The 14,044-nt window shown below is 55.0% G+C and overlaps 1 protein-coding gene across 2 annotated transcripts in view; it reads left to right on the top strand.

Moving 5' to 3' along the window:
- Misp (mitotic spindle positioning) overlaps positions 1–8,318 on the top strand; it is an 11,258-nt gene extending 2,940 nt beyond the window's left edge. The window contains exons 2-6 of one of the 2 annotated variants that reach the window (XM_010634970.2): positions 2,838–2,951; positions 3,800–5,612; positions 6,081–6,208; positions 6,655–6,693; positions 7,976–8,318. In XM_010634970.2, the coding sequence (XP_010633272.1) occupies positions 3,854–5,612; positions 6,081–6,208; positions 6,655–6,693; positions 7,976–8,065 (2,016 nt within the window). In that variant the 5' untranslated portion in view covers positions 2,838–2,951; positions 3,800–3,853 and the 3' untranslated portion in view covers positions 8,066–8,318. Of the gene's footprint in view, positions 1–2,536; positions 2,952–3,799; positions 5,613–6,080; positions 6,209–6,654; positions 6,694–7,975 lie in introns of those variants that run through there. The other variant, XM_010634969.2, reaches the window with a different exon arrangement.
- Positions 8,319–14,044: the final 5,726 nt, after the last annotated feature.

The following is a 14,044-nucleotide window of genomic DNA, read 5'->3' as shown; positions in this document are numbered from 1 at the left end:
GGGGCTCCTCTGCTTGGGGGTTGGGAAGCAGTGAGCTGCCCACAGGGGCCCCCAGGACCCCAATCCTCTCCTGTACCACGTTGAGCCCAGCCAGGGTCTCCGGCTGGCGCCTGCACCCCAGCCTCACTCCAGGTCTTGGGGTCTTTCCCGTCCCTCACCCTGGCTGGAACTGAGGCTCCAACGCCCCAACCCGAAGCTCACGGGGCTTGGAAGCCTTTGTTGTCTTTGGGAACCCTGGTGAGACAGACCTTGTGAGGGTTTCAGTGACAAATCCCCATCCGAGAGGGCCAGGACCCAGGCTGGGCACATAGAGTGGGGCGGCAGAGTCGAGCCCACACACGCAGGATGAGGGATCTGCAGCCCTCCGCGTGGTGACCATGCCATCCCGGAAACCCGTGCCCACAGGTGGAGGCCAGTGCCAGGCAGAGGCAGCAGGGGTTCCGCATGAGGGCCATAAACAGTTTCATTCTGGTGTCACAGGCCGAAGGGTGGGGCCGCAGGAGCAGCCCTGGAGGCTCCGGGGTGTGGGGTGTGGCTGGCCTAGGATCTGTGACTTGGTGAGGGTCAGTTTCCCTTGTCAGGACCCCAGATTGCTCCACTGTAAACCGAGGAGGAAAATGTTCCCTCCTGAGGCAGGTGCAGCGGTGCACACCTGTGATCCCAGCCGCTCGGGAGCCTGGGGCAGGAGGATCCCAAATTCATAGTGAGAGCTTGTCTCAAAAAATAAAAAGGGCTCAGTAGTGAGCACTTGCCCAGCATGCACAAAGTCGTAGGTTCCATCACCAGCACTGAAAAAAATAAACAGTGGGCTCCAGCAAGGCAGGAAGAAGAAGGCAGTGTGACTGGTTACTGTGTGGGGGTTGATGAGAGACGGCAGCTGTGATCCTCCCCTGGAGGCCTTAAAGGCCCCTTTTCCTCTCTGAGGCTTCTTTGCACCGGACATCACACTCAGGCTCCCAGGCCCCTGAGCATTGTCTCCCAAACCTTCACAAGAGAGGCACCTGCCAGGCCACCCGAGATCAGCTGAGGATCCTGAGTGTGAGTATAAGGTCTTCAGGCCCCACGCAAGCTCCCGTTGAGCTACTTCTGTTTACCAGGTACAGGGTGAATCCGCCCAGGTCCCAGATGAGTGGATCTCAGCCTCCTTGAACCCAAGACTTGGGATCACATTCCCATGGCCTCAGTGAATCCCCACAGAGGAATGGGCAGGGAGGAAGATGTACCCCACCCAAGGGGCGCCCCAGCCCCGCACCTGAAGTGCTGGGCAGGAGTGACTGTCCCCAGGTATAAATCCCATGCAGTAAACGTCAGTTCACTTAGTAGGCAGATACGCATGCTGGTGACCGCTGCACCTGCCCTAGGGTGTGGGGACAGTGAGACCTGCCCTTCGGCCAGCACTGGCCAGAGGGGATCAGGGCTGGAGGGACAGTGCAGCTGCGGCAGAAGGTCTGAGCACCAGGATATATGGAGGGGCTGACTGTCCATCTGGTCTCTGTCTGAGGATGGAACCCAGGGCCTCTGCACTGAGCTATACCCCCAGCCCTTCCCATTTTTAAAATTTTGAGGCATGGTCTCACTAAGTCACTAATTTGCTCAGGTTGGGCTCCAGCCTGCGATCCTCCTGCCTCAGCCTCTCCGTGTCCTGGGATGACAGGTGTGCGCCACCACATCCAGGTCTGCCAGTCGTTACGAAGTGCCTGCCTGACACCAAGCTCTGGCCTGCAGGAGGGCATGGGTGGAGTGGGTGCTGGGCAATGATCTGCAGTGGGTTAAGACCTTAGATTGTAACATTACCCAAATGCCTGTCATTCCACTGCTTGAGAGGCTGAGGCAGGAGGATCACAGGTTCAGCCCAGCCTCAACTTTAGTGAGGACCTTTCAAAAACATATATCTAAAATGTACCGATAAATGTTTTTTTTGAAAAAAAAATTTTTTTTTTTTTTTTTTTTTTTTTTTTTTTTTTTTTTTTTTTTTTTCTGAGACAGGGTCTCACTATGTGGTTGAGACTGACCTGGAACTCACTATGTAGCCCAGGCTGATTTTGACCTCACAGCGATCCTCCTGCCTCAGCCTCCCGAGTAGTGGGATTACAGGTGTGCGCCACCATGCCCGGCTTTATTTTTGTTTTTATGCTTTGTTTTGTTTTTGGTATTCAGTTTTGAATCCAGGGCCTTCACACTGAGCTCCATTTCCAACCCTTTTTTATATTGAGACTGGGCCTGGTTAAATCGCTAAATCGCCCAGGCTGGGCTGAACTTGCAATCCTCCTGCCTCAGCCTCCCAGAGTGCTGGGATCACAGGCATGTGCTACCACACCCAGCTTCCGGCAGGGGCCCTGCTCTGCTTCTGAGAACTGAATGGCGCATCAGCCTCGAGCTGGTGCAGAGATCTTCGATGTGAGCAGCGGATCTGATGGGCCCCAGTACACCAGGGATGACTCAGCTTGGCAATCTGAGCCCCCTGAGCCCCCTCCCTGCCTGTCAGTGCCCAACCCTTGGCACTGCATGCAGGCCCAGCATGGGAGAGGCTCAGGCAGAGGCTCAGAGCCTGGGGGCTCCCCAGGCTTGGTGCAAGTGCACTGTTCCCTGGGAAAGCCAGGGTATGAGCTTGAGGACACTGGGTCAGGCCGTCACTTGGAGGCTCTGTAGTCCTGCCTGGGCCCAGGGACGAAGTTCAAGGTGTTGTTCCTAGCCCATCCTGGTTTTCCAGCACCAAGGTGGGGGTGCTGTCTGAGTGTTGGGCTGTATAGGATCAGGAGAAAACTAGGATGTGGGGACCGGGAACCTGGAGTCACTGCCTAGCTCCAGGGCTTGGCTTCCCACCTGATATCCCTCAGAAAGAAGAACGCAGGCCCACTGGGGCCATCGGTGAACTTCAAGTGAGCAGATCTAAGACACCTCCTAATGAGTCAGGGAACAGAGGCTAGGCACAAGAAGGTGGATGCAGTCAGGTAAGAATGTCCCTAATGGATACACAGGGCTTCAGGTATGGTTAGATCCAGGAGCTTAAATGTTTTGGGCCTCCCATGCCAGGCTTGGAGTTATTCTCAAGTAAGCTGTGCCTATTAGGTGGCACAAACAGCCCCCAGTAATTTTGCATTTTGTTCCACCAGCCTAAAAGCATTCATTGCATTACTTTGTTTTGTTTTGCTTTGTTTAGAGACCAGGTCTTGTTCTGTAATTCAGACTGGCCTTGAGCTCTGATATGTAGCCCAGGCAGGCCTCTTGTCCCAGACTCTGGATGCTGGGATTACAGGCATGTGCCACCATGCCTGGACTTGCATTAATGAATTAATTGATTACATTAATTTCAAAGTTCCCAGATTTCATGTCATTGGCCAGGTTGAGTCACTTACCCATCTCAGAGCCAATCACAGAGGCCAGAGGGTGAAAGAGTATGATTGACTAGGCTAGGTCAGATAATGCTGTGATTGGTTGAGCAGCATTACCCATTCTTCAACCAGTCACAGAGGTCAGATAGTGGACTATTGGGAATGCCTGGGTCAGAGAGTGGAACACTGTGATTAGCTGGGCTGGTTCATTTACCTATCCCTCAACCAATCACAGAGGCCATATCGGGGAATGTTGTAATTAGCTGGGTTGAGTCAGAGAGCGGAATGCTGTTAGAGGCTGGGCTGGACCAGCAAGTGGAATGCTGTGATTGGCTCAGCAGGATCATTTGCCCATCCCTCAACCAATCACAGAGGTCACATGGCTGGGACTTTGCCTTTTGAGGGACTGGGAGTTGTCCCTGTCCCCACTTTCGCTGACCCGGGTCCATAACTTCCTTCTTCCTCAGTGAGCCTGGAGGTCTCCACCCACAGAAGAAAGGTCAGCCAAGACACCTGAGGAGATGGACCGTGTGACCAGATACCCCGTCTTTAGTCACTCACCCTCAGCTCATGTCACTGGGCTGGCTCTGGATGGGGATGCCAGTTATACAATTGAGCTGGTGGGCGTGGGGCCCGAGGATGGTGGCTGGGGTCAGGACGAGCCCCAAACTTTCCCCTCAGACTGGGAGGCCCAGGTGGACAGGACGGAGACACGGGTGTTCCGTGGCACGCGTGCTGTCCTCAGCCACCCAGAGAAGGGCAGGGACGGAGAAATGAAGGTTTATGTCCTCGATGCCAGCCGTGGCCCACCCAGGCGGCCACAGGACCTAGAGCGCGAGCGCCGGGCAGTAATCCGGGGACAGGTGGTCAGGAAAAGCAGCACTGTGGCCACGCTTCCTGGCACCCCTGACCACGGGGACCCCGGGCCACCTGGCCACCCTCAGTTCAGTCCTCTGGAGGAGGAAGACGTGATCGACAGGGAGCAGATTGATTTCCTGGCTGCTAGGCAACGCTTTCTGAAGCTGGAACAGGACAGCATGAATGGGACATCCATCCCCCAGAGTCCCCTGGCCAAAGTGTTCCCTGCACATGCCCAGCAGGGGATCATCCAGGCCCCCAAGGCCTCGAATGAGCCCCAGCCGGCCAACGGGTATGTTGTCCCTGCCACAGCCCAGGACAAGGAAGTGGTCATGGTGGAGAACAGGGTCCGTGGTTTTGCAACAGGGCCCAGCATCCAAGCTGTGGACAGCTCTGGCTCCTGGTCCCAAGCCACTAAGGACTCCAGCTTCCAGTTCCAAGGCACAGACAACCCCAGTTTCCAGCCCCAAACCACGAATGTTTCCTACCTCTGGTCCCAGTCCATGGATGACTCCGGCTCTTGGTCCCTGGAGCCCCTCAAGGAGACACCCATTGAGCGGGAGATCCGGCTGGCCCAGGAGCGTGAGGCTGACCTGCGGGAGCAGAGGGGACTTAGGCGGGCAGCGGGCCACCAGGAGCTGGTGGAGATCCTCACCCGGCCGGTGCTGACCAAAGTGAACCTGGTCGAGGGCCCGCGGCGGGACCGGGGCCGCCCATCCCTGTATGTGCAGCGGGACATGGTGCAGGAGACCCAGCGTGTGGAAGACCACAGGCGGGCGGGCCTGCAGGCCAGTGGGGCGTCCACACCTGACTGGGTCTCCGAGGACCATCAGCCATCACTTGGGGGGAAAATGAGCTCAGATTCCAGCCTCAACCCCATGCCAGATGCCCGGGCGGCCGACCCAGCCCCAGAGATGAGGAAGGTGAACCGTATCCCGCCTGACGCCTACCAGCCGTACCTGGGCGGAGGGACTCCCCAGCCAGAGTTCTCACCCTTCTGGGGATACCGCAAGCCAAGCGGTCCCCCTGCCTCTCCTAGGCCCACAGAGTCTCAGAGGCCTCTCTCAGAATCCTCTGGAAAACCTCAGAGTGCAAAGTTCCCTCTGGGACACCCACAATCCAGCCAGACCACGATACAACGGGAGTACTTCTGCCTGCGACCCCTGCAGTTCAGGGTCCCAGATGTACAGCATCAGGCTGAGGCCTCCCACGTCCGGGGCTGGGAGGTGGCTGGGGCCCCAGCGTTGAGGCTGAAGAGGTCCCAGTCATCTGACCTGCTGGAGAGGGAGGTGGAGGACGTCCTTCGCAGGGAGCGGGAGGTGGAGGAGCAGCGGAGGAGCGCTTTCTTCCCTGAAGTCTTCTCCTCAACACCAGAGGATGAGGGCTGTGAGCAAGACTCTAGGAGCTCCTCCAGGGCATCTGGTGAGGAGGGGACAGGAATGGCTGTTCTGCCCTATGACTTGGGTTGGAGCAAGGGGACAGGGAGGTGGGACTCGGTATCAGGGAGGACAAGCATCTCCCCAATCTGCTCCTGCCCCTCCATCAGTTGCTTAAGCTGTAGATTTTGGAGCAATGTCAGCTTTGCCTTGGGTTTTTTGGCTTTATAGATTTGTGCATTTTGTTATTAGTTGCATAGCAATTTGTAGATGTTTAACCTCTTGGCCGCTGGTTTTTGTCAATATGAAATGTCCTCCCAGGTTGCTTGGTGCTTTTTCACCTTCTGTTTATCCTGTTTTTCCTGACTGGCTATTTTGTTCAGTCTGTCACAACTAGTTGCCTGCTCTTTCTGCCCACTGGTGGTTCTAATGCTTCAGCCGGAACCCCTGTAGCTCCAGAGCTGAGATCTGGAAATCATTGTCCAATGCCCCTTCCTTCTCCCACTTCTCACAGGCATCATGGGCAGCTACTCAGTGTCCGAGTCACCCACGTTCACTCCCATCCACCTGAACTCAGGCCTGGTGTGGACCGTGGAGGACGCAACAGATGAAGCTGCTGGGCACAGGAAGAAGGGACAGTGGGTGAGCAGAGACTGTCCTCCTCCTCCTCCCCGAGGCTAGCAGCCCCCACTGGAGCATCAGGAGGGTCCCAGAAGCCCCAAATCTAGCCCAAGTGCCTACTGTCATCATCACTGTCCCCCACTGTGCTGTGCCTCGGTTTCCCCCCACGTGAAGGACAGAATCATAAACTGGGCATCTCTATCTCTGGGCTTCTGCTCAGAGAAGCCACATAAGCAGGGATCCTTGTCCCCTTTGAAGGGCATGTCGGGGTCAAGGGGAATGTCATGAGGGGACAGTATGGGGAATGGCCTAGAGTTTGGGGTGGTTATGGGACGCTGGGAAGGCCCCACAGCCAGGAGACATCTTCCCTCCTGTCCTCAGCAGACATTCAGCTATATTTTGGACATCCAGGCGGGCACTGGCACAGGGCAGAAAGCACAGGGCTGACTCTTGTCCTTTTCCCACAGTATGCGGGCATCAACCCCTCAGACGGTATCAACTTGGAGGTGAGTGCTCCCGGGGTGCGGGGGGACCCAGGCTTTTCCTCTATATCGTTTCCTCCAGGCGGGGGACAATTCTGGGTATCCTCTGCACTGTAATGTCTGCCCAGGGTGGATTCTGCTGGGATCTGGTTGTGATGCCTGATGCTGAGGTGGATTCTGCTAGGATCTACTTGTGATGCCTGCCACAGGCACCAACTACACCAGGAGGGTCCATGTGCCACCGTTTTGCCAGATGGTGGTTTTAAAGCAGATTGGGACTAAATAAGGACACTTCTCACTTATTTAATTATCTTTTGCAGTGCTGGTGATGGAACCTGGGCCTTGTTGCATGGGCTAGGCAAGCACTTGCCACTGAGCTACACCCATAGCCCTGTTTTAAAATTGTCTTTTGAGACAGGGTCTCACTAAGTTGCCCAGGCTGAACTTGAATTTATGATCCTCCTGCCTCAGTCTCCTGAGTACATGGGATTCCAGGTGACACCTCACTAGACAAGGACACTCAACTACCTCAGTCAATTCATGGAACGATTTATGGCTTTCCTTAGGTTGAGTCCAAAAAGCCAGATCCAACCAGATAAGGTGGTGCTTACCTCTGTAATCCCAGGACATTGGGAGGCTGAGGCAGGAGAATCAAAACTTTAAGCCCAAGGCTGGGGATTTAGCTCAGTGGTTTCAGCACCTGCTTTGCAAGCACAAGGACCTGAGTTTGATCCCTGGTACCAAAAATTAAGCCCAACCTGGACAATGTAGTGACTCAGTAAAACTCTGTCTCAAAATAAAAAAAATTCAAGGGCCGGGGATTTAGCTCAGTGGTTCCGCTGCCTGCCTGCCTCACAAGCGCAAGGTCCTGAGTTCGATCCCCGGTACCCCCCAAGAATAATTAATAACAACAATAATAATAAATAAAATAAAAAGTTAAAATGAGCTGGGCAGGCCAGGGATTCAGCTCAGTGGTGCCGCCTCCTGCCCTGCAAGCGCAAGGTCCTCAGTTCAATCCCCGGTACCAAATAAATAAATTAATAAATAAAATGAGCTGGGAGATGTAGCTCAGTGTGAAAGCTCCGGGTTCAATTCCTAGTACCACTACATAAATAAATAAAGCCAGACCCTGGTATTTTCCCTGCCTGGCGTTTAGAACAATTCAGCAGTTCTTTTGCCCTATTACTAGGAATAGGGTCTGAAACGGAAGAGGGGAGGGTCCTTCCTCCCCGTCTTGGGCCAGTGCAGGGTTGCCTGGGGGTAGTAAGAACACTGAGGGGCCTCTGCCTCCTGTCCTCTGGTGCAGATCCTGGGAGCCACGCGGGTGACTCGTCACAAGAATGCCATGGCCAGGCGCTGGGAGGCCGGCATCCACACCAGCGAGGACGAGGACTGAGCCTGGGCCTGGGACAGCTGCCAAGTCGCCGAGGAGCCCCCACCCACCATGGGGCTCGGTCCCCGCTTAAAGTCACCGTCCAAGAACCCGGAGCTGCACATCCAGTCTGCGGCGAGCACAGTGTAGACGCCAGGGTTTTCTTCGCCACTTTTTATTTTCTTGGTGGACATTTGTCTCTTATTAGGGTCTTTGGCTGGGACCGAAAAGAGAGATCCCTGCTGATTCTTTCTGCCTCTTTTTGTTTGTTTGGTTTGGTTTTTGGAAAAGGTCACGCTATGTGACCCAGGCTGGCCTCAAACTGCAGCGAGATCCTCCTCCCTCAGCCTCCTGACTGCGGGGGCGACAGGCGTGCGCCACCATGCCTGGCTCCTTTCTTCTACTAAGAAAGACTTTGCCAAATGTTCTGGGTCTGGTAAGGGAGACCAGACCATGGTGTGGCCCATACGTGGAGCACAGAGCTCTGACCCCTGAAGTGGCTGAGATTTGAGGCCACCAAGGCCTTTGCCTCCCACCCATACAGCCTGTCCTTGTCCACCAGGAATAAAACTTATGAGCTCCGGGCTGGCCTGGCCTGGTGTGCGGGAAGCAGTTCAGTCTGTCTCAGTTTTCTTGAGGACATCCTGTCCTGCCCCATTGGACCACAACCCCAGGGACAGGCGCCAGGCACAGATCGTGGGCTCCCGAATCCTGCATACATCAGGCACCTTATTGGTGCTCATGCAGAGGCCCACGGAGCGTGTGAGAGGCCGATTCAGGCTCCTTGAGGGCTTATTAACCGACTGCTGCATCCCTGGCCCAGACACCTGGTGACAGAGGAGTTTGGAGAGTCATTAATTGGGCTCCGTCTATTTACCAGGCTCACACCTGGAGAGGGTAGGTGCTGGATTGGATCCAGCTCTGCTCCCAGCCACTCTCTAACCCTGGGTCCTCTGAGTGCCAGACCTCAGTTTCCCCTCTGCACAGGGATTCAGGATGGAACTCTACGAGGCAGGTAGAGGAACCACTGAGCTAAATCCCCAGCCCTCTTGAGACAGGGTCTCACTATGTAGTTGAGACTGACCTGGAACTCACTATGTAGCCCAGGTTGGTCTTGAACTCACAGCGATCCTCCTGCCTCAGCCTCCCGAGTGCTGGGATTACAGGCGTGCGCCACCATGCCCGGCTCCTCTTGCTCTTTTCTTTTTTAATTAAAAACATTTTATTCTTAATAAATACATGCATTGTGGGGAGTTGGTACACAGGCATATGGCCTTTGGTCCTTTTTACTTCCTCTTTCCCTTTCCCCTATTTCCAGACCCCCCCTTTTTAAAAAAATATTGAATTTGGGCTAGAGATTTAGCTCAGCGGTGCTGCACCTGCCTTGCAAGCTCAAGGTCCTGAGTTCGATCTCCAATACCGAAAAAAAAATGTTTTTTTAAATTAAAATAAATAAATTTTGAATATTGTTGTTGTTGTTGTTGTTATTGAGACAGAGACTCACTGTGTAGTCCAGACTGGCCTCAAACTCACTATGTCACCCACATTGGCCTGGGACTTGCAGCAATCTTCCTGCCTCAGCCTCTCAAGTGCTGAGATTACAGGTGCATGACACAACACCAGGCAAAATCAGTAAATTTTTTAAAAAGTATCTCATTATTTATTCATTCATTTATCGTTGTGGTACTAGGGCTCAAAACCAAGGCCTTCACAATGAGCTCTATCCTTCATCCTTTTTTGAGACCGGGTTTTGATAAGTCTTTAAATTGCCCAAACTGAGTTCCTAGTTGGGATTCTAGCTGGGCGTGGTGGTGCACGCCTGTGATCCCAGCACTCAGGAGGCGGAGGCAGGAGGATCGCTGTGAGTTTAAGGCCATCCTGGGCTACACAGCAAGACTCTGTCTCAAAAAAAATGTTGGGGAAAAAAACGTAGGGCTTCTCCAACATTTGCATCTGTTGCAAGTACAATAGGTGTGAGCCACAATGTGTGGTTATTATGACATTTTTATAAGGGATGTGAGCATCAAGCATCAGCTGATTTTGGCATGTGAGGGGGTTCTGGAACCAAGTTCTCACAGATACCAAGGGAGGACTGCGAGTGTGAGTGTGTGTGTGTGTGTGTGTGTGTGTGTGTGTGTGTGTGAGAGAGAGAGAAGTTCTATTCTCTGAAGACCCCTGTTCCCAATACTTTTTTAGTACGTCTCTTTTGTGCAATATTTGGGACATGCTAGAAGTTTGTTTTTAATCTGAAAAGCAGAGTGTCCAGCGCCCTTAACCAGCGCAGTCAGGTCACTTAGCTGCTCGCGTGGGTTTCCGCGAGGGTCCCGTGGGGTGACGACTGTTTCCGTCGTCAGATACCATCCTCCTCCGCAGCCTTTCACGGGCCCCGCTTGACGCGCGGGTGCTCTTATGGAGCGGGCGGCAGGAAGGACACCCTGGGGGTGGGGCCGGGCTGGAGGGGCGTGGCCTTTGACGGGGCGGGACTGGACTGCCCAGGCTCCGCCCAGATCCCCGCCCCTTGTCCTCCCTGGCCCCTCCCCCCGACCTGCAGGCCCACGGGCGGCTGCCTCCCCCTGCTGGCGTCCCGGGCCGAGCGAGGTCAGCCACCCAGCCGGGGTGCGTCCCGGGGGTGTGCGCCTCCAGCCTCGCGTGATTAATGAGTGGGTTCCTGGGAGCCCGGGGCTGTGGGGTCTGCAAAACATCAAAGCCGCAGGGCGGTGATCAGACTGAAAGGAACCCGCGAGCTGCACTGTCCCGTGAACGCACTGGGCTGGGGACTCGGGTGTGGCTCAGTGGTGAACCCGTGTGAGTCCCCGGCTCCGTCCCCAGCGCTGCCAAGCAAACAGCGCGTGATTAATGAGTGGGTTCCTGGGAGCCCGGGGCTGTGGGGTCTGCAAAACATCAAAGCCTCAGGGCGGTGATCAGACTGAAAGGAACCCGCGAGCTGCGCTGTCCCGTGAACGCACTGGGCTGGGGACTCGGGTGTGGCTCAGTGGTGAACCCGTGTGAGTCCCCGGCTCCGTCCCCAGCGCTGCCAAGCAAACAGCTGCACGTGATGGACCCTCACCTCAGCTGAGAGAGATTCTTAGGCCAGCCCGGCCTCTGGGAGAGATCCGGGGTCAAAGTAAAAAATATAAAGGGCAAGTGTAGCAGTGAAGAGACTCCTGGGTTCCATCCCCAATACTGCAAGAATAAATAAGGGTCAGGCGTGATGGTGCACACCTGTAATCCCAGCACTCAGGAGGCTGAAGCAGGAAGATCACCATAAGTGGGAGGCCAGCCTGGGCTACAGAGTGAGTTCAAGAACTACAGGGGCCGTTGCACTGCCTGCCTCGCAAGTGCAAGGTTCGATCTCTGGTCAAAAAAAAAAAAGGACTACATAGTGAGACCCTGTCTCAAAACCAAAATAATAAATAAATATTATTTTTAAAAATATTAAGAAGGCTGAGCCTGATCCAGGTGCTCAGATTCCCAAATCTCAGGTCTTCTGAGCAATCACAGGCTCTGAGTCCCACAGCCAGGCTGATTTTGTCCACCTCATCTGTCCTGTGCCAAATAGTCGCCCTTCTGTGTCCTAAGAAGAATCACGGGAGCCCCCTGGTGACAGCCAGGCAGCCAAGTGGGGACCTTAGGAGTGAGCCAAGTGCTCCCGCGTGGCTCTCAGGAATTCTCGGGGATCTGTGAGGGATCCGCCTGGGAACACCGATTCCCTTAGGGATGGCATGAAAGCCCCTGGACGCCACAGCCCCTTTCCAGATCTGCAGAGCCCTGACCTTGGGTGAAGGCCCCCAACGCTCTACCCCTTCACCCTGAACTCTTTTCTGACTTCGGGTTTGCTGGGCAGGTGTCACCGGCCTGTGAACTGCTGTTTCCTCTGCTGGGCACACCCTTCTATAAGCGGTCAGCACTGCTCCAGCCCCGTACCTGTCCTGGGGTTCCTCCCCCGGAGCCCCACAGTGACGTTCCTCCAGCCCTCACACCTCCTCCTGTCTCAGGCTCCCAACACCATGCATGTGCCTGGCCTCGGGAGGTCGGTGGGTGCCTCCGATACATGGCTGGCTGAGAAGGCGCCTTCCCCAAGGCTGGCCCTCGGCGTGGTTTGCAAACTGCCCCCAAGGCAAATCCATCCCAGCGCTCGGGGGCAGTGCGCCAGATGGAAGCTGGGGCTGCAGCATCAGCTCAGGAAAGTGGCCGTCTGAACCGCAGGACCCTCTGTGGAGGCCCAGACTGTGCTGGATCCCTGGAGTCCCCAGGAATCAGCTCTGTGGCCAGCATCACTGGTCTTTTCCCCACCCAGCTCACAAAAGCTGATTCGGGGCCCCCAGGTGTCCCAATCAGGGTGACTCTGCCCCTGGGAACATCTGTGGCTGTTCACTTGTCCAGACACAAAGAGCGGATGCAGCAGGCAGGCACACTCAGAGCAGCGAGAGTCAGCAATAGGTCCCTTCCGGCTGGGCACTGTGTGGGGAGCGGCCTTTCCCGGAAGTCACCATCATCTCCTTTGAAGGCAGTTTCTGGTCCCCTGACCAATTTGCGTTTCAACGCTGTCTGTTGTTTACTTTGGGAAGCAGCTGCTCCTGTTTGGACTTTTATACCACCTTGTCTTTCCTGTGTTTTCACTTAGCCTCAGCTCTCTCGTGAAAACAGACTGCTCCACGCCCTCCTCCTTTCCCTACTCACACCCGCGTTTCTCAACCAAAGCTCTCCCCCACCCTGTGGTCCCGTTTGCTTGGGTCACCTTATGAAAATGCACCACTTTCAGTTTCTTTTTCTTACACATCCCCTCCTCTTTCCTTTGCAACTCTCTCGGTCCTCTTTTCACTTGTATTTTACCCAGCTGTCTTTGGATTTCAGATCGTTCTGGGATTTGCCGACTCTCCTCCTCAGAAGAGTCTGACTCGGGGCATCTGCCTCGTTACTGCTGTTTCCATGGTCTCTGAGCTGATCAGAGAGCATGGGGAATCAATAAGTATATTCCAATCCGGGAGCCTACTGCAGGCCCTTTCCCCCTGTGTCCGGGTCCTGCAAGAGAGGCCTTGGGAAGTTAGGAAGTACGGGGGGAGGAGTGGCTAGTTGAACTGAGGCAGGTAGAAAGTGGGGTCCTTTCTCCAGCCTGGCATGGTGATACACTAGTCCTGTCATCCCAGGACTCTAGAGGCTGAGGCAGGAGGGTTGCTGTGAGTGTGAGGCCAACGTGGGCTGCAAAGTGAGTTCAGGGTCAGCCTGGACTCCTCCGAAGAAATACTCTGCCACAAAAACCAAAAACCAAACCAAAGCAAAAAAAGAGTAGTGACAAACTCCCGAAGCTCTCATTTCCCATGTGGCTCTGTCCTGGCACAGAGCCAACATGCAGCACGGCTCCTGAGGGTCCGTGTCCCTTCCAGGTGACCCAGAGTCACCTGTGCCTACGGGTGTCCACCACACAGGGGTGACAGTCACTCCTGTGATGGGCTTGCACTGTACCTGTGACCCGTTCAGTGAGGATTTGTATATCTGTATCCAATCTCAGCCTCTAGTGCTCGTCACAAGTCGTTAACCTCAGCCAGTTTTTAGGGTTACTGTTTAGCGGGCCCAGGTGTTTACCGGGATCAGGGTTGGAATGGCCCCAGGTGGGCACAAGGTCGAGTTGGTGACTCATCCGAGGACTGGTGGCCCCAAGGAATCTCTTCCTGTGACAATTGCCCCCAGCCCATGTACTCAAGGCGCCACCTCCGGTTCTCACTTGGGCAGCTGGGCTCTGGGTGGTTATGAGTACAGGGTCACATTCTATATTTTGGCAGTTCGTTGCTGGGGAGCCTGTGTACAGGTGTGTCTTAGCCCTGGGGGTGTGTAGGGGGTCGCTGTGAGAAGTGTCAGTGCCCAGTATCCGAGGGTGTCTGAGGACACGGTCCCGTTGTTGAGTACAGGTGCACGATGGGGCTTCGTCATGTAATAATGAATCAGCATAGGGGCCCAGGATGCAGCTCAGTGGCGCCACACCTGCCTGGCAAGCCCAAGGTCCTG

This window comes from Fukomys damarensis, unplaced genomic scaffold (assembly GCF_012274545.1).
Source record: "Fukomys damarensis isolate Sample0158 unplaced genomic scaffold, DMR_v1.0_HiC HiC_scaffold_37, whole genome shotgun sequence".
Lineage (NCBI taxonomy): Eukaryota > Metazoa > Chordata > Mammalia > Rodentia > Bathyergidae > Fukomys > Fukomys damarensis.
The sequence above is the reverse complement of the archived record's forward strand: the minus strand, read 5'-3'. Positions and strand labels throughout refer to the sequence as shown.